At 45.7% G+C, this 19,325-nt stretch overlaps 3 protein-coding genes across 9 annotated transcripts in view; 2 read left to right on the top strand and 1 right to left on the bottom strand.

Moving 5' to 3' along the window:
- The first annotated feature begins 5,258 nt into the window (after window positions 1-5,258).
- Window positions 5,259-6,233, top strand: LOC133051961 (olfactory receptor 52W1). Its single transcript, XM_061136683.1, has one exon. It carries the CDS (start codon window positions 5,271-5,273, stop codon window positions 6,231-6,233), a length of 963 nt encoding a protein of 320 aa, XP_060992666.1. The 5' UTR covers window positions 5,259-5,270.
- A 4,716-nt stretch (window positions 6,234-10,949) lies between these two features.
- On the top strand, window positions 10,950-15,447 carry C1H11orf42 (chromosome 1 C11orf42 homolog). The gene is made up of 3 exons (XM_061148556.1): window positions 10,950-11,364; window positions 13,918-14,716; window positions 14,982-15,447. Exons 1-3 carry the CDS (start codon window positions 11,293-11,295, stop codon window positions 15,110-15,112), a joined length of 1,002 nt encoding a protein of 333 aa, XP_061004539.1. The 5' UTR covers window positions 10,950-11,292; the 3' UTR covers window positions 15,113-15,447.
- Window positions 15,435-19,325, bottom strand: part of FHIP1B (FHF complex subunit HOOK interacting protein 1B) — a 24,912-nt gene continuing 21,021 nt past the window's right edge. For 6 of the 7 annotated variants that reach the window (XM_061148513.1, XM_061148504.1, XM_061148497.1 and 3 more), the window contains 3 exons: window positions 19,017-19,195; window positions 18,695-18,857; window positions 15,435-15,960 (listed from right to left, as the gene is read on the bottom strand). In XM_061148513.1, coding sequence (XP_061004496.1) covers window positions 15,596-15,960; window positions 18,695-18,857; window positions 19,017-19,195 — 707 coding nt within the window. In that variant the 3' untranslated portion in view covers window positions 15,435-15,595. Of the gene's footprint in view, window positions 15,961-18,694; window positions 18,858-18,993; window positions 19,196-19,325 lie in introns of those variants that run through there. The other variant, XM_061148542.1, reaches the window with a different exon arrangement.

Below are 19,325 nucleotides of genomic sequence, written 5' to 3'. Positions count from 1 at the left end.
AGCTTGGGGGTATATATGCATACCAGTCTGTTGTTCCATGTCCAGTTCTAACTGTTGCTTCCTGACCTGCATACAGATTTCTCAGGAGGCAGGTCAGGTGGTCTGGTATTCCCATCTCTTTAAGAATTTTCCACAGTTTGTTGTGATCCACACAGTCAAAGGCTTTGGCCCAGTCAATAAAGCAGAAGGAGATGTTTTTCTGTAAGTCTCCTGCTTTTTCAATGATCCAACGGATGTTGGCAATTTGATCTCTGTTTCCTCTGCCTTTTCTAAACCCAGCTTGAACATCCACAAGTTCATGGTTCACATACTGTTGAAGCCTAGCTTGGAGAATTTTGAGCATTACTTTGCTAACTTTTGAGATGAGTGCAATTGTGTGTTAGTTTGAAAGTTCTTTGGCATTGCCTTTCTTTGGGATTAGAGTGAAAACTGATATTTTCCAGTCCTGTGGCCACTGCTGAGTATTCCAAATTTGCTGACATATTGAGTAAAACATTTTCACAGCATCATCTTTTCAGATTTGAAATAGCTCAAATGATATTCCATCACCTCCACTAGCTTTGTTCGTAGTGATGCTTCCTAAGGTCCACTTGACTTCACATTCCAGGATGTCTGGCTCTAGGTGGGTGATCACACCATCGTGGTTATCTGGGTTGTGAAGATCTTTTCTGTACAGTTCTTCTGTGTCTTCTTGCCACCTCTTCTTAATATCTTCTGCTTCTGTTAGGTCCATGCCATTTCTGTCCTTTATTGTGCCCATCTTTGCATGAAATGTTTCCCTTGGTATCTCTATTTTTCTTGAAGAGAGCTCTTGTCTTTCCCATTCACTGTTTTCCTCTATTTCTTTGCACTGATCACCAAGGAAGGCTTTCTTATCTCTCCTTGCTGTTCTTTGGAAATCTGCATTCAAATGGGTATATCTTTCCTTTTCTCCTTTTCCTTTAGCTTCTCTTCTTTTCTCAGCTATTTATAAGGCCTCCTCACACAATCACTTTGCCTTTTTGCATTTCTTTTTCTTGGCGATGGTCTCCTGTACAATGCCATGAACCTCCATCCATAGTTCTTCAGGCACTCTGTCTATCAGATCTAATCACTTGAATCTATTTGTCACTTCCACTGTATAACCATCAGGGATTTGATTTAGGTCATACCTGTATTATGCATGTATGTATATATACAGCTGATTCACATTCTTGGACAGCAGAAACTAACACAACATTGTAAAGAAATTATACTTCTATTTAAATAATGAAGAAAAAAACCAGCATGACATTGGCAGAAAAGTAGACAAATAGATCAATGGAAAAGAATTGAGAGCCTAGGAATAAACCCAAGTATATACAGTCAACTAATATTTGACAAGGAAGCGAAGAATACTCAGTGGAGAAAAGATAGCTTCCCACTAGCTAGCTATTTTACACATGGTAGTGTAAATATGTCTATACTACTCTCTCAATTCTTCCCACCCTCTCTTTCCCCAGTGTGTCCACTGTTTTGATAACTATAGAGTATAGCTTTATGATCTTCTTTCTCAGGATGTCTTTGGTTACTCAGGGTCTTTGTGGTTCCTTATAAATTTTAAGAGGTTTTTTCTACTATTGTAAGAAAAATGCTATAGGAATCTTGATAGAGATTGCACTGAATCTATAGATGGACTTTTGGTAGTAATGACATTTTAATAAAATTAATTCTTCCAATCCATGAACACATTTCCCATTTATCTGTGTCTTGTTCAATTTCTTTCATCAATGTCTTATATCAATAGCTTTTAGAATAGAAATATTTCATCTTCTTAGTCAAATTTTTCCTAATTATTTTTATTGTTTTTGATGCTATTGTAAATGAGATCAATTTCTTTTATTTCTTTTTCATAAAATTTGTCATTAGTATATAAAATGCTATTGATTTTTGGAAGTTAATTTTGTCCCGCAAGTTTATTGAATTCATTGATCAGTTCTAACAGCTTTTGGATTATTTTCAGGATTTTCTATATGTAAAATCATGTCATCTAAAAATAGAGACCATTTTGCTTCTTCCTTTCCACTTCAGAAACCTTTTCTTTTTCTTGCCTTCTTGTTCTCGCCAGGACTTCTAGTGCTATGTTGAAAATGTGTGCTGAGAGTGGCCACTACTACCTTGTTTTGATTTTAGAGGAAAAGTTTTCAACCTTTCACCCTTGAGTACAGTGAAAAGTTGATATGAGCTTGTCATATATGGCCTTTTTATGAGATATATTCTTTCTATGCCTAATTTGTTAGAAGTTTTTATCATAAGAGGATGTTGAACTTTGTCATGCTTTTTCTGCATCTATCGAGATGATCATGTGATTCGTTTTTCATTTTATTAACATGATGTATCACATTGCTTAATTTGTGTTTATGCTGAACCACCCTTGAATCCCAGGGAAAATCCTATACTTGATCCTGGTTTATGAACTTTTTAATGTATTGTTGAATTTGTTGCTAATATTTTATTGAGAATTTTTGCATTTATGTTCAGTTGACCTGTAATTCTCCTTTTTGTGCCTGTGATATCTTTGTCTGGTTTTGATATCAGGGTGGTGCTGGCCTCATAGAATGAGTTAAGAAGCCTTTCTTATCCTGCAAGATTTTGGAATAGTTTGAATTTGATTTGCTGTACTTTATTGAGAAGCTTTGCATTTATGTTTATCAGGGATACTGGCCTGTAGTCTTCTTTTCTAGTAGTGTCCTTTTCTGATTTTGTTTTCAGAATGCTGGTCTTATGAAATGAGTTTGGGAGTTTTCCCTCCTCTTCAACTTTTTTGAAAGAGTTTAGGAAGGCCTGGGGTTAATTCTTATTTAAAATATTTGGCAAAAATTTACTAGTGAAACCATCTGGTCCTGGACTTTTCTTTATTGATAGAATTTTGATTACTGTTTCAATCTCCTTACTAGTAATTGATCTATTCAGATTTTCTATTTTTTCCTGATCCAGTCTTGAATTATAAGTTATGCTTCTAAGAATTTTTCCATTTCTTCTAGGTTGTACAGTTTGTTGGTCTAGTTCATTCACAGTAGCCTCTTATAATTCTTAGAATTTCTGTTGTATCCATTCTAATGTCTCCTTTTTTATTTATAATTTTATTGATTTGACCTCTTTTTTGTTTCCCTTGGTGAGTCTAGCTAAGGATTTATTAATTTATCTTTCCAAAGAACTTTGTTTGGTTAATGTTTTCTATTTTCCTGTTCATTTCTTTCTGTTCTAATCTTTATTATTTTCTGTCTTCTGGTAACTTTGGGCTCAGTTTGTTCTTTTTCCAGTTTCTGAAGGGGGACAGTGAGGTTGTTTAAATGGAATCTTTCTTGCTTTGTAATGTAGGCATTTATTGCTGATATTCCCCCTTAGAACTTCTTTGGCTCATCCCACAAGTTCTGTTATATCCTAACTGTTTAACATACATAAAACAGTACTACCATTTGTACTTTTCACAGTCTTTCTCAAGTGTCTCACTGAGGAAGATTTTAATGTTATGTCCGTACTCCTATTTTTTCCATAATGCCTGTGATTTTGTTATTTTGTCTTACATAATGTGGTGATTTTTAGAATATGTCTCATCATAGCAGAAAGAATTTTACTCAGTGGACTTGTGGTAGATGGTGAATTTTTTCATTTCCATGGATACTAAAGGCTTCTGAAATTGCAGGCCCCAATGTTAGTCAGCAAATGCTGTCTGGGTGGCCGTTTGGACCAGCCGTTTTGTCCCATAATTAAGAGCAATAAATATTTATTTATTGACAACTAACTACCAGCTATTATGATAAGTGGTGGCTATATTGAGGCTAATAAGAAATACTGCCTGTAACTCTTTCAGTCTAGTGGAGGAAAGAGAGACAAGTAATTACAATAGACGGGAACTGATACTATTAAAGAATAAAGAAAAGCAAGGTCTTTTCTCTCCAGACATCAGTGAGTCAGCAAAGACCTCCCAGAGAAAGTTTCCTCTAACCCAGACCTTTCAATGCAAAAAGTCAGTCTCTTTCATCATTGTCCCCATCTCTGCCTCTTTACTCTCTTTCCTGAGTTACCCAAGCTACCAGAGGCAGAACAAGGAAGAGTTAATATGGCCCAGGTGGGAGGGGTAAGGGCCCTGAGGGAAGCAGCTAGAACAGCCACATAAAGGGCCCCACAGGCATCAGTCAAGGTGAAGAGAAGCTGCAAACACTTGGTGCTTAGGACCTTTCCTCAGTCAAGTCTTCTGGGGCTTTTTTCCTCCTTCATTTATCCATCCAACCTTTATTAAGTTTCTGCTGTGGGCTAGGTTCTGGGAGAAACTGGTTCTACTCATCCTGCCTCCTCCAACACCAGAGATACTTCTTCCTCCTCTGGCTGCTAGTCTGTGTTGAGTGCCGTTTCCTCCCCTTCTGTCACCTGCTCTGCCTCTGGCACCCCAGGAATGAGACTCAACTCTGGAATGTGACCCCCCTTCTGGAATGTGAAGGAGGAAAGGAGACAGAGAAAGAAGTTCCTTTCTTTGCTGCCATCTCTCTTTCTCCGTTGCTTCCCACGCCCAACGTCAATTCTCCAGCCCGTGTTCAAGTTCACTACTTCAGCATGGAGTGAAGAATAACAGAAGAACCCCACACCCCAAAAACCCACCAGGTTTTCTCCTATCCTATCAGCCTTCCTACTTTGCTCCAGGTCCCTTCTGCCTCCTCCTCCTGTTTCTCCCTTTCTCTCCACTCTCTTCCTTTCCTCTTGGAGGGCTGGTGCCCAGAATGTTAAAGCTGGGCAACACGCAAGATCATTGTGCCCACCCCTGCTGAGGAAGCCTGGCCCAGGAGTTCTGCCTAAGATACAGTCAGGAACAGGACCAGCCTGAGGCCTGATCCCCACCCAGCACTGGCTTTCTCTCCATCTACAGAGACTAAGACTGACTCTACTTGGACTCTGAGGAAGAAAAAATTCATCTCAGCTCCACTCTCAGCTGAGCCCCAAGTGGAGGGCTCCAGCTATTGTAGCACGGCAGCAGTGACACCCCCACTTCACTTCCACTGTTCCCCTTTGCTCCCCCAACACTCACGGACTTTCAGGCAAAGGGATTCTTCACCCAAGCTAGGTTGTGACCCTGATTATCCAAGGTTATATCCATATAATCCCAGTCAAAGATTATACCACTGCCTCCCAGCCCTGCATGATTCCTACACATACATGCATGGATCTGTGCCACTGACACCCCCAAAATCTCTCCCTTTGTCCTTCTCCCATCATGAGTCATGCTTCCATGAGCCCGGAAGCTCTGACCCCACAGGATGACAGAAGCTCCACAGCCCAACGCTACCTTCTCACGCCCAGCCTTCTTCATAATGACTGGCATCCCAGGGCTCAGGGGCGCACAGGCCTGGCTGACACTGGTCTTTGGGCCCGCGTACCTGCTCTCCCTGCTGGGGAATGGAGCACTCCTGGCAGTGGTGCAGACAGCCTCCACACTGCAGCAGCCCATGTTTCTGCTCCTGGCCACCTTGGCAGCCACAGATCTGAGCTTAGCCACATCGATAGCTCCAGGGCTGCTGGCTGTGCTGTGGCTCGGGCCCCGGCCTGTGCCCTACGCGGCCTGCCTGGCGCAGATGTTCTTTGTTCACGCACTGACAGCGGTGGAATCCGGTGTATTGTTGGCCATGGCCTGTGACCGCGCTGTGGCAGTCGGGCGTCCGTTGCACTACCCCATCCTGGTCACCAAAGCCCGTGTGGGGTATGCAGCTCTGGCACTGGCAGTAAAAGCTGTGGCTATTGTTGTGCCTTTCCCTCTGCTGGTTGCACGGTTTGAGCACTTCCAGGCCCAGACCATAGACCATGCCTACTGTGCACACATGGCAGTGGTGGAGCTGGTGGTGGGTAACACACGAGCCAACAACCTGTACGGGCTGGTGCTGTCGTTGGCTGTGTCGGGTATAGATATTCTAGGCATCACGGGCTCCTATGGGCTCATCGCCCACGCAGTGCTGCGGCTGCCCACCCGGGAAGCCCGCGCCAAGGCCTTTGGTACCTGCAGTTCCCACATCTGTGTCATTCTAGCCTTCTATGTGCCTGGTCTCTTCTCCTACCTCACACACCGCTTTGGTCGCCACACCGTCCCCAAGCCTGTGCACGTCCTTCTCTCTAACACCTATCTGCTGCTGCCACCTGCCCTTAACCCTCTCATCTATGGGGCCCGCACCAAGCAGATCAGGGACCGGCTCCTGGAAATCTTTACATTCAAGAAAAGCCAGTTCTAATGAGCAGTGAAAACAAGGGAGCCTGAGGGTGGGAGAAGGGGTACATTCAGAGGAGTCTGGGGTCTGGAGGTGTGGATGATGTCATCTTTGTCCCATGATCTGCATATGACTGTGACAACCACTCAACAGATATTTGCTGTGAAGTCTCTGTGTACCAGTGGGATCTGTAGACTGGTCTAGCCATGCATCCTGCTTGGGAAGAGACAGGAGATAGGCAAACATGTTGCCATGCAGAGGAGGTAAGAAAAGGTGCCAGGAAATTATCATGGGACAATACACATGATTTAACTTAAAACCACCCTCCTCCTTCTCCCCTAACTCTGCTCCATCATTTTAACCTAAATCTGCCCACGTTCCCACACCAAAGCTTCTCTACAGACCCTGGACCCAGTGGTCTGGAAAGAGTGACTTAGCCTCCAGATTCAAGTGCTTGGGCACCTATCTGGAATTATAGCCCTCCCTCTATGCCTGGAGTCTGATTCTGTTTTCAGTCTACCCTTCGGGAAGGAGTTAAGCAGGCTTATTCCCCACTTTCTGATAATTGGGATAAGGTGCCCTGGATTCCCAAATTTTTCCAAGACTGTGATCCTGAAGACATTCTCAATTCAGAGAACCTTCTTGGTCTCTATATGTAAACCACTATTCCCCCTACCCTCACTGCCCTGCCAAAGTCTCAGATATTGATGACTAGAACTTCTCTCCCTGGGCCTATAGCTTCAGGGGTCAGGGGTTCAACTGAAAGAAATTTTGATAGCCCAGAAAATCATTGTAACCAATTCACCTGTTTGCCAGAGATCATTATCTTCTCTTACCAACATGCCCTTTTGTGCATCCTCAAACAAGAATATAGAATTCTCAAATAAAATTCTCATCAGCACCCCTATTTGTCCTGGCCAGCATCATGAGCACATGATGTTGGTGCAATATGATGAAACAGGAATATTTCACATTGCTGTGGCTACCAAGAACAGAAATATTAAACAGGAAGTGTCATGGTGTTGCCTAACATGGGATTCACTTTCTGCTAATTAAAAAAAAAAAAACTCCACACTGCAAGGACCTTGCACAGAAAGATCTTTCAAGCCAGCATTAAGTCTGGGTGCGCGGCCAGTCATGTATTCAGTTGTCTAACTCTGTGACCCCAGGCACTCCAGCCCATCAGGCTCTTCTGTCCATGGGCTTTCCCAGGCAAGAATACTGGAGTGGGTTACCATTTCCTCCTCCAGGGGATCTTCCCTACCCATCTCCTGCATTGCAGGAGGATTCTTTACTGCTGAGCCACCAGGGAAGCCCAGCGTTAAGTCTAGAATGAGTATATTATCACATAAAAGGTAGCGAGACACTGTTACGCGGTCAGAGAAAGCTGCGGGCTGCACAGCCAGACCTAAGCTCTCCGGGAAAATGATCATAACAGTGGGTACTGGAGTTAATCACAAAGACCTGAAGTGGGTGCAGTCAGAGCACTCAGCACAGGTAGCTGGACCGAGCACCATGGGATGCCAAACGGGAGGCTGTGGATCTGAAAAAAAGCAAGTGATGCCATCTCCAGGTCCTCATCAACAAGTAACTACAGAGAGAGCCCAGAAGCTGTGTGATTTTCAGAGTGTTGTCACACCGAAGCCAAGTGGACAAGGAGCAAATTCAGTTTTTCTCAGTCCAAGTGTAGACTCCGTCATTCTCAAGGCTAACCTTTTTCATGAAGTTCTGAGGTAAAAACCATCCACGCAATGATTTTGCAGATAACTTTGATAAAATTCTAACCCTAATGGGTCATCGGTCTTTTAAGATGTACACATCTTTCTCTTAGTGAAACCTCCTCAAAAAATCTATATTGACAAAATAATTAGAGATGTGAACAAACATGTATGCAGTAAGATATTTATTACAACATTATTATAAAGAAATATAAAGAAATGTGACAGTCCTGTGTCACACACACACACACACACACACACACACACACACGCGCACACACACACACACACACATACACCTTCCCAATCTGGTACATGAAAAGGGAAATCATATGCAGCCAATGTTCAAAAGCAATGAATCCTGTTCCCCGCCCACCACAGGAAGCCTCTCTTCTAAGGCACCTTCATTCTGTGGTTGTGCACAACTCCCAAGGCAGCTGAGTCCAAAGCCGTACATTGTCCACTGTAAGTCAAAAAGTCCACCCCCTTGGACATTTTTATTTTGTTTTGGATTGAGATTGCATATATACCTACCATGTGGTGTATTTAGAAGGCTTTTCTGGCACGCTTACTCCTCCACAACAACCTGAGAATGATTATAAGCCCATAATCCCTTATCTATAATTCCAAAATAAAAAAATCTCTGAAGAAACAATAGCTTGTTCATAACTTTGACCCAAAATCTGGCCTGACCCGTCACGATCATATTTATAATATTTATTTATCTCAGTATGAATATTCATATATTTAACTACAGAAACATTGATAGATTTGATTACAGTAGGGCACTGCCCTGAATCTCACTGGGGTACTCCTTTACGTATCATAAAGGCACTATATTCCCTTTCTAAAATCTGAATCATCCTGAATTCCAAAATATACCCATCCCAAGAGATTTCAAATAAGGGATTAGGGACCTGTAGGATTATCCCTGTAGCCCAAGAGAAGTGAAGAGACCTGTTAGGACTCTTTGTCACTCTAAAGTCTTTGCTATCAACACCATTCTACACTACCCTAGAAGTTCCTGCAGAAAGCAGCATTGTTCTCTGGATAACAGCCCCCACCTGTTTGTTCCCCTCATGCTCTCCACTCTGGTCACCCCTTAAATACGCTGATGAGCTGTGCCCCTTTCCCAAGGGAGACCACAGAAGGTGCTACAATGGTGGAAAAACCCATGAACAGGATAAGGCCCAAACAGCCCAGTCCTCGGGCTCATCAATTCCACCCAGAACTCAGCTGTCATTCTTGCCCTTCAACAATTTTCAGTCTCAGCAAGAGAGAGAAGACAGAAGTGTAGGATTCTGGCCAAGGAGTTGAACTGTACCCAATTTCCCCTCTGAGCCCCCGCTATGAACAAAAATCTGCAAAGAGAGCCGCATCTGATTTCACCAACAGCACGTCATACCTGCACCTGCTTCATCCACCTGCTTCTCAATCTGGATCCCCCCTCAGGAGACAGATGTGTGTCACTCCCTGCCTCTGTCTCCCAGCAGCTCTCACTGTCTCTGTCCCTCTGCATCTGTCTCCTTGCACTGATGGCCAGCCTTCCCCTATGCATCTTGTCTTTGTCTGCTCTCTACCTCTATCTACCTCACTCAGAATTCCTTTCTGAGAAAAAAAGAGGTGCCAACTATACTTTACAAGGTGACCTCTCCTCATCAACCATAATTAAAAATGTGCCAAAGGGGCATCAGAAGGAAGAGAGACTTGATTTCACATAACAAGAAACTTGGGATTTCTGGTTTGGTCTACTGCATCTCTTCTCTCATCCTACCCATTTCCTTTTCACCACACTGCATTGTACTTCTACCTGCACACAGCTCTCCCAACACACTCAGGTGAGCAGAAGGAACATGTTGATCTCTCCCTTCACCAAAAAGAACTACTGGTTAATGGTTAAAGCTGGAGTCAGGCAGGAATGGATTTGAATCCCAGATCCTCCAATAACTCACTGTATGCCTTGCATTAAATTTATTTAACCTCTCTGAGCCTGTTAATTCACCCATAAAATAGAAATGACACTATCTACTTCAAGGATTACTAAAAGGATTCACTAAGATAATTCATTTGAAGTGTTTGGAATAGTCTCTAACACAACTTTAACAAACATTTGAATATTAATTCTTCTCCTGGACCATGACGCATGCTCACTGTCAAACCTTTGCTCAAAGACCTGATATCCTAGCCCTGTCTAGGAAGAGCAACCCTCTCCTAGGACACTTTTCCTGACAACACTCTCTCCCACCTTGGTAGGACCCTTCCCAGTGCCCCATACTCAGTATCACCTCAGCCAGCTCAGACAATGGCCAACTTTGTGGGGTAACCCGACATGCTGGGGAGGGATAGGGTAGGATGCACCCCACATACTAGGGGTCTTCACAGGCACAAAGGAGTGGAGTGGGAAAGTAGCTACTAGCAAGACTCTCTAGAGTGGTTCTTATCCAGGGGAAAAAACCACTCTTCTTCAGCAAAACAACAGGTTGAGATTTTTGGGCAGAGAAACAAGTGAAAACCAAAGATTAGGGCCATAAAGAGTATCCACCAGATACAAAGCAGCCTAGGAAAGGGAATAGAGGATGAAGAAAATTTTTCTTAAATTTACCTGGGAAATTCTGGCTTCCAGAAAATTCTCTCCAGTAACTAAGGCAACATTACCCCAATTTGATTCTTATCCTCCACACTGTCACTGCTCAGCTTGGCAACCTCCTACACACACCTGGTTTTTACTGCAATTGTAACCCACTCATTAATAATGGGTTTCAACCTAGGCTGCATATTAGAATTGCCTGGGAGCTTTTAGAATTCCTGATGCCCAGGCATATTTCTGACCAATTAAATCAAAATCCTTGGGCATAGGATCCAGGTACTAGTAATTTCTAAAGCTTTCAGTTAGTTCCAAAGTACAGCCAAGGTTCAGAACCACTGCTTTGTTCTCAGTTTAAGTCCTGATCTGTGCTTCTCCATGTCTTTCAAGACCCCAATCCAACCTCACAAAGAAGTTATTTGCAACTGACAACAGCATTGCAAATTGCTTTAAGGAGGAAAGGCTTGATCCTGTTTCCTTAAAGAATTCAGACCAAGAACTATACACACACATAAACACATCCTAATGGAAACCTCAATCTTCCTCCCCCACTGAAGCAGGAGAATGAAAGGGTTGACTAAAAAGTATGCACTCAGGTTGTGGGTACAGTGAGGTTATGAAAGTGACTGCCCTCTCCACACCCCAGGCCCCAACACCCAGCAGGACCTCTATGACCTCATGCTGCAGCAGGTCAGAGTCCAGCAGCTGGGGCCTCACCTCCCTGGGCAGCCTGGGGTCCTGCAGCAGCCACTGCCCTGCCTAACCCCTCCCACACCCCATCATGTTGGTTGGTACCCCCCACCTGCTGACACTGGATGAAGCTGATGCCACCTGGACTCTCATCAAAGATAAGGTAGGAAAAGAGGGCAAAAGAGGAAACAACACAGTGTGACCTACATAGGTCTCAGCAGCTTGTAAGTAGGAAGAGGTTGGAAGGGTGAAGACAATAACAACTAGGATTCACTCAGTGCTGTCTTCTGTGTGAGGCACTGCACTAAGTGTCCAATTTGATTACAATTGCAAAAACAGTCAGAAAGCTTCCTTGAAAGACAATGAATGGGGAGCTAAGAGAGTAGGAAGAAGTGCTGTGTTGGGGACAGACTTAGAAGGTCAGAAAGGCTTCCTGGAGTAAGTAACATTCTAGCTCTACAAGTAGAAGTTATTCACATGGAGGGAAGAGGAATACCTGGCACATAAAGAGTATGTAAGAAACACCTAAATGGGGGGGCGGGGGGGGCGGGAGTGAGTGAACAGTGTACTAACTAAAGGCAGAATATGTGCAAACATCAAGAAAGGGAAAAGAAAAATGTGTATTAGTGAACTGCAAATAGTCCTCTGGAACGGAGTTCAAAGAAGTAGTGATGAAAATGAGGAAGAAGAGGTACAGGGGCTAATGGTGAAAGGCCTTTTACATTTTCTAAAGAACCTGAACTTTACCTTTGACCTCTTCACAGATATTCCCTCCAGTTTAACTTCCACAGGATGAGAAACTTGGGTTTTGAACCAAAATATACAGATTTTCAGAAGCAGGCAGATTTCAGCTCTATCTGAGTTGCCGGTGTCCAAAAAAAAAAACACACCAAATTTAGATGGCCACAATTTCTGAGATTAGAGAATTTAGGGATCAATTCTGGTCATGTTATCTTAATTAAAGTGAATTTGAAGCCTTTGCAGAAGGCAACCCACCAAGTTTAAAACAATCATCTTGAAGTGCCCAGTAAACTCGAAGCAGCCTTAATGGCACGTAACTCCCATTTGAAATGGAGTACTTGCTCACCACAGAGGTCAGCTTCCCAGGCAGAAAGAGAAGAGTCAAGGTCCTCCCAAGAATGAGAGCAACTAGTCTCAGCAAGCGGAAAGGATGGTCCTCATCAATTGGGGTGAAGTAAATGAGCTCTTTAACTATCAGAAAGCTACACCACCTCTGAGAATCAGAAAAACTCCCTGTCCTATTTAAATGAAAAATTGTCAGGAAAGTCAGGGTAGAGACATACAGGATAAATCACTGGTGATATGTGACAAATTCAAGGTTTGAGTGACCTGATTTCCTCTCTCCAGAACTGCTGAGTTAGTGGGCACTTGTAGAACACCTCACTAAACAGGATGTGGCTCAAGGGCTCCCTATTCAGAATTCAAACCACCAAGGTACCTACAGGAAGATAATCTTCCACCATCATTTTCATGGGCTGCCCCTGGGAGAGGCTAAATTTGCAGGCCTCTAAGTCCTCAGAACTTCCACCCAGAAGTACAGTGGAAGCAGGCAATGGTCTCAAATGGTGACTCTGCCAAGAACACACTCACCCTAGCACAGAGCTGAACATGTTATTATTCCTACTTTAGGATAACATTGGGGCCCTCAGTGTAAGAATAAGGGCCTAATAAATTTCCATGGCAAAAACCAAGCACAAAAAGGCCAAGAAGGACCAAACCAAGAGGAACTGTGATCCGTAAAAGCCTATTGGAACTAGTATTACTAACATGAGGCCTCAAATCCACACAAGAACTAGCTCCTTCAGCTCAGGCAGAAGATGTATACTAAGGTGTTATAAACATAGTATAATAAGCATGAACTTCCAAACCTATTTGTGTATCCACTCTTGGTTAATAACAGCACCCATCTAACCAATCACCTAAGAATAATCGTTGAGGATGCCTTTTCCCTCACCCCTTAAATGACCAAGTCCTACTAATTCTATAACCTAAGTATCTTCCCCCAGGGTTTTACTTCAGGGCCTTACCATGTCTTACCTGGAATTTTACAATGCTCTTAACTGACTTTTCTCTATTTTGTGCCTTCTTAGACAAAACTAACTTTCTAAAATGCCTACCTGAATCGTGTCCCTCCTAAGCAGAGCCCTTCAAGTGGCTTCCCACTGTGCTCGGTGTAAAATTCCCGTTAGCACACACGTAAGGCCTTGAATAACTGAGCTCCTGTATCCTGTCACTCTCCATACCCCAGACTTGACATGAAATTATCTGTTCCTGACTATGCCCCTCTTAGTTTCTAAGTTCAAGCTTTTTTCACTGGCTGTTCCCTCTGCCTGGACTGACCATTCTCTTAGCTTACTAATTCCCTCAAAGCTAAAGTATTACCACCTAGAAACTATCTTTGATCCTCTTCAATCAAAGACAAAGGCTGTTAAATCATCTGCTCTGCAGTTTGCTCTCTGAGCTGTTTTAGGACAAGGACAAAGTCTCTTGTATCTAGCAGAGTAGCACACAGCAGACATTCAGGTTTTGCTATAGGAAGAACTGGGAGACAAGCAAGAAGCACCACGCTGTGAGCACGTTGTGGAGTATAAACAACAGTGACAGTAGGAGGGTCCATCTAGAGCAGGCTACCAGGTTAACTAACTCCTAACCTGGCCCCAACTCAGTCCCTGACCTATATACTGACTGCCCGCAGGTTATCGAGGAACGCTTTGGGTCCAATGTAGTGGCAGTACCTTTTCTGTCTGATGCAGCCTGCTATGATCTACTGGGTGTTCTAGTGAAACAGTCCCGCCCAGCCCATAGCCGCCTGGCTCTGCCAGGTCGGCAGGGCCGGCGGGCACTCCAACCAGTGGGGCTGCTACCAAACCTGTTGGAACAGGCAGGCTCTGAGGGTGCCTTCGCCCACTGCACTCGAGAATACTCACCAAACAGCCGAGCAGAGATAACCTATGAAGAAATGCGACTGCTGGATGGGCAGCCCTGCCGGATCCGCTTACACATGGGGGGTCTACGCAAGAAGATGGCCTTCCTGCTGCTGCCACCAGGGCAGGTGAGCCTACAGCAGTCTCTTCCCTGGCTCCGAAGCACACACAGCATCTACATCATCTACCAGGTCTTCTCCTGCTCCTGGCTACAGCTGGGGCTGTTGCCGACAGCCCGTGAGCCCCAGCTGCTCCGGTTACAACGATCACTGCCTATTGCCTTCTCCTGCCTCAAGTTTTCACTGCAACCCAAGGGAGTGCTGGGACCACAGAAGCCCCTGATCAAAGACCCACTGCCCCAAGGGGCCAGCTGGGCCAGACCCAACCTCAGCATCATGCCACCATCGGCCCCTACATCAGCCTCTGATGACATCCCCGAAGCTGCTGATGTGCCCCCACCTGTCCCAGCCCCACCTACGCCTCCTCCCCAAGAAGGGCCAGAGGGCAGACCAACCAGATTCTCCTACAAGGGTCGAAACCCCTTCCGAAGGGGGCCCCAGATGCTGTCAGGTACTGCTAGAGGAAATGAAGATGAGAGGGCTGGGATACGGTGGAGGGAAAGTGCATGGGGAGTATAGCCCAGGAATGTGTGGGCCACACGTAACTCCACACTGGACCCTGGTCAAAGGGATGGAGTAAGGGAGCCAGGGGAGGGTGAGATGGAAGCATGGCCCTGGTGAGGGGGTGGGTACAGGACAGAAGACCAGAGGGAGGGACCAGGGAGGCAGAAAGACCAGGGCACGAGTCAAGCTGTGACTATCCCCAACCCTGGCAGAGAACTGGCTCTTCAGCCCCCGCAGCCCCCCACCAGGAGCCCAGGGTGGGGGCCCCGGGGACCCCGACCGGCACTCCATGTCCCTGCCCCTGCTGCAGGGTCTATCCTCGGAGTTCGACAGCGACGAATGAAGCTGAGGCGAAAGATGCAGGGGGCGAGGCCCCCAAGATCTGACATGGGGTACTGGTCCCCAATAAACATCAACTGCTGCTCCCCCAAACATTCTGGGCCCATGCTGCTTCTTCCTGTGGGGGTCTGGAGGATGAAAAGTCCCAGCTTTTTTCTCTAGGCTTCCTGTCCCCTCACCCTCTAAAGGCATAAGAGGTACCTTGAAACCTTGGTATCATGTCCTCACCAGAGAGAAAACACCCTGACCACTTCCCCATCTATTTACAACTTTCTTGGAGCCCCAGCCCCACACATAAAGGGTGGGAAAGAAAAATGAGCACAGAATAGAGATTTCCCTTTTATACATATTGCAACAAGTTCTCCAGAAAACATTCATCAGAAATAAATTAAAAAGTCCTCTTGCCACTGCCTCCAAACATAAAAAGGAGCCTACACACTGGCCCCAGCCCAGGCCACCCAAGGCCCTGATTGTCCATGGAAGAAAGTTAAGGATTGAGGGGCCCGAAGCCTGAGACAGGAGGGCCAGACCCCTCCTCGGAAGTATCCAACAAGAAAGGTGAGGTGACAGCATGTGCCTGGGAGATGGCAGCCAACTCCTTGAGAAACTCAGGGAAAATGACTGCACAGTAGACAGCATTCTTGACTCGCAGAGCCTCACCTTGGCGCTCAGGGGCCCCACCCCGGGGGGGTAGGACTGGTGTCGAAGCCCCAGGGGAGCCCCCACCTAGGCCAAGTCCTGCGCCACCGTCTCTCCCAGGCTGGAGAACCATCTGTGCCGCCTGCCGAGCCCTGGTTGGACTGTGTGCATGCCGCAGGAGTAGCTCCCCCAAGGACGGCCTCCGGCTCTTCACTGGGAACAAACAGGAGTGTCGGGAAGGTGCTGAGGTCAGGCAGAATCCCTTGGCCTGGGAGAGGAGAGGTCCCCACCCCACCCCACCCCACCCCTACCTCCCAGGTTCATGAACTTCTCAACTAGGACTCTTAACACCTAAGTGCTGCCTGCTCAGCCTCCTTCCCTCCATCCAGCCTTCCCACCAGTCAACCACCATACTCAGTCTTCAGTCAGTCAACCCTTCATTCCCAGACAGGACCCCTCCCTTCTCCAGGTCCCTTTACCTTGAGGGATTCTCTTACTGCTCCTCCCTTTCCAATCACTATTCTACATCACTAAGCTCTTCCTCCCCAGTCTGTAACATCCCCTTACTTCCTGCTGCCCAGCGCCCTCCTGTACTAGAGTCAAACACTTCCCCTTTCCCCCTGCCCATCTATGACACCTCAGCCACACCCTCTGCTCCTTCAATACCCACAGAGGCTACATATGCAATCAGAGTTCAGCGACTTTATCAGATCTGTCACACACCACTGTCCCTCCAAGATCTATTCTCCTGTGCTACCACTTGGCCTTCCACCAATTCCTTTCCTAGAACCACCAAAGCTACCCTCCCACTGGTTGTGGCCAGACAATTTCATGTCAGTTCAAATGAACCACTGAAAATACTGCCTTCTCTCCTCTAATTTCCTGCTGAGACTCCTGGCCCTGGACGTATTCTTGTCCCTGTCCAAGACCTAGGGCCTAGACTCTGGGGATCTAGTCTCCAGATCATGATATCATTCCCATTCTCTCCCTCTAATACTGGCGACAGAGATACACTAAACAGATACATTAAATGTGGCTTTCAGAGTCCATTACAACCAGGTTCACACACTTCCTCCCACCTCTTCTAGAGACTCTACAGAGCCCTCGGCTTTGGCACCCACATCTATCTGCTTCCCCGGAACCTTCCAGGCTCTTCTCATGCTTCTGTAGCCCCTTCTGCCTTAATTTTTGTTCTCCTTGATGTTTTCATCCCTGCCCTAATCCCCCTATACCCAACTTTCCTCTAATTTGGCCTCCACTAACTTCCCATTTTACTGCTCTATCACGATGCATTTCAATAATTTGTTCTCACATCTTCTCCTCAAACATTAATCTGTAGGTTTAAGGGCTTGCACTCTGTCTTATTTACCCCTATATCCCTGGACCCCTCCACAGTGAACATAGTACCAGGACTGTGGAAGCAAGATTACTTCCTGGCACTAGACCATGAGGAAGTCATACTAAGAAACTTCAACTGGGCCTTCACAGCTCTATAATAATCCTCCTGGTACTCTCTTCCCAACCTACACACTTTCTCCGAAAGCCCTCATCTCACCTCTGCTTTCTTGCTCAGCATATTATTCTGCTTCCTACTTAGATTAGCAAATAAAGGATGACTTCAATTCCCTAAAATTTCCTCTACATCTCAAAACTCCACTGGTACTTATCATTTCCTCCTTTGATCTCTCATTTGCCTCAAAAGGGGAAAAAAAATTTCCCTGGTGCTCTGGATCCTACTTACTTCCACCACCTTTGGGACCTTGCTCCCTCAGTTATGACAGTCCTCTAGTCCCCGTCTAGATTATCAGCTTTTTGAAAATAAGTATCTCATCTTGTACCTCCATGAGTCCCCTGTACCAAAGACAACACCACATGGCAAGCACCCAGATGTACTAAGATGTAGCACTTAGATGTGTGCTAAGTCACTTCAGTCATGTCTAACTCTTTGCAACTCTATGGACTGTAGACCGCCAGGCTCCTCTGTCCAAGGGATTATCCAGGCAGGAATACTGGAGTAGACTGCCATACCTCCTTCAGGGGATCTTCCTGACCCACAGATTGAACTCGCATGTCTTATGCCCCCTGCATTGGCAGGCAGGTTCTTTACCACTAGCACTACCTGGGAAGCTCAAGCACTCAGATACTTGCTGATAAAAGATCTAAATTTAAAACATCATATATAACTCTTCCTTCTTCCTTATACCTCACAACTACTCACCAAACTGCCAATACTTCTTTCCCACTTTCACCTTATCAAATTCTTCCTATTTCTACTGTTCTAATTCAAGCCTCACAGGTCACATCTGCATTATGGCAGACGCTTCCTGATTGCTCTTCTGACTCCATCTTTTCCTAACTCCAACACACCTAGCACATGAAACTTACATACTTATCTCTCCACTCCCACATATAGAACCTCTAATTGGTATCTCACTGCCTAAAAGTTTACAACTTCCACCCATCCCAACTTTTACTCTGAGAACCTTCTGCTGTGAGGAAATCTTCCCAGCCTTACTACCAACTATTCCACCACCTTTCAAATTCCCTGCTCCAGATAAACAGTTCATGCTATCTCCTGAACAAATAATAAAGTCATCCCACTCCTTTGCCACCCAAGTCCTACCCATGTCTCAAGACCCCTGTCAAATGTCATATCCTCCACCAGGCTTTAACAATATCGCAACCTAAAAAAAAAACAATCTCAACCTAGAAACTATTCTGTCCCCTTACCTATCCCAAGCTTCTAGAGTAGTTTTGCTGATACTGTTGATTTGGCTCTCAGTGAACACAACTATTTTTCCTCTGACCTTGAAGACAAAATCAAGATTCTACTCTCTGCAACTCTCCAGTTCCCACCACAAGGCTTCAACCTTAGTAAGAATTCAATTAACCTGAGCTAGTTAGTTGCCTAGGGAGGAAGGGGAGGTGGTGGCAGGGTAGACCTCACCTAGGGAATCAGATCGGCGGGGGGCAGGTCCGGCTGCAGGGCCCTCAGTCCAGTCCAACTTGCCACGGGCAATGAGGTACTTCTTGGCTTTGGATAGCAGTGCTGGGAAGTCCTCCTGGGAGGCTGCAAAGCTCTCAATCTTATTCTTCACAGAGCCCAGCACCTATGAAGCACAACTTCATGACATTTCTGGGTGGCTGCAGACTGACATAGTCCTTTCTAGACCCACCAGGCCTGTTCCCAGCACCCCCTGGGCCACTCCAGCTGTGGGCCTGGCCCACCATGGAGCCTGGACGCACCCATGCACGCATGCATCGCACACCTGCAGCAGGGACTTGACACTGGGCTGGAAGACCATGTTGGTGTTGAGCAGGAAAGAGCGGAGCAGGGGCTGGGGGTGACAGGCCAGCTGGGCCACCAGCCCCGTCAGCAGGAAGTTGACATAGACGGAGTTCTGCAGCATATTCTCGAGTTTGGCAAAGAGCACAGCCATGAAGGGGCCTGGGGAGGTGGGCACAAGGATACAAGGCCTGAACACAGTGCACATCACACACATTCCTCCCCAAAACGAGATCCCCCACTAGGTGAAAATTACTTGTGTTTCAGTCACTGGGAATGTTTAAATATCCTG

Source organism: Dama dama, chromosome 1 (assembly GCF_033118175.1).
Source record: "Dama dama isolate Ldn47 chromosome 1, ASM3311817v1, whole genome shotgun sequence".
NCBI lineage: Eukaryota > Metazoa > Chordata > Mammalia > Artiodactyla > Cervidae > Dama > Dama dama.
This window is presented reverse-complemented; position numbering and strand designations above follow the sequence as displayed.

What these genes read in the sequence shown, in the direction of transcription:
- LOC133051961 (XM_061136683.1), top strand. Translation starts at nt 5,271, where the DNA reads ATGACAGAAGCTCCACAGCCCAACGCTACCTTCTCACGCCCAGCCTTC.
- C1H11orf42 (XM_061148556.1), top strand. Translation starts at nt 11,293, where the DNA reads ATGTTGGTTGGTACCCCCCACCTGCTGACACTGGATGAAGCTGATGCC. An exon ending in GGACTCTCATCAAAGATAAG is followed by an intron (nt 11,365 to 13,917) that starts GTAGGAAAAGAG and finishes GACTGCCCGCAG; the next exon opens with GTTATCGAGGAACGCTTTGG. An exon ending in GGGGCCCCAGATGCTGTCAG is followed by an intron (nt 14,717 to 14,981) that starts GTACTGCTAGAG and finishes CAACCCTGGCAG; the next exon opens with AGAACTGGCTCTTCAGCCCC.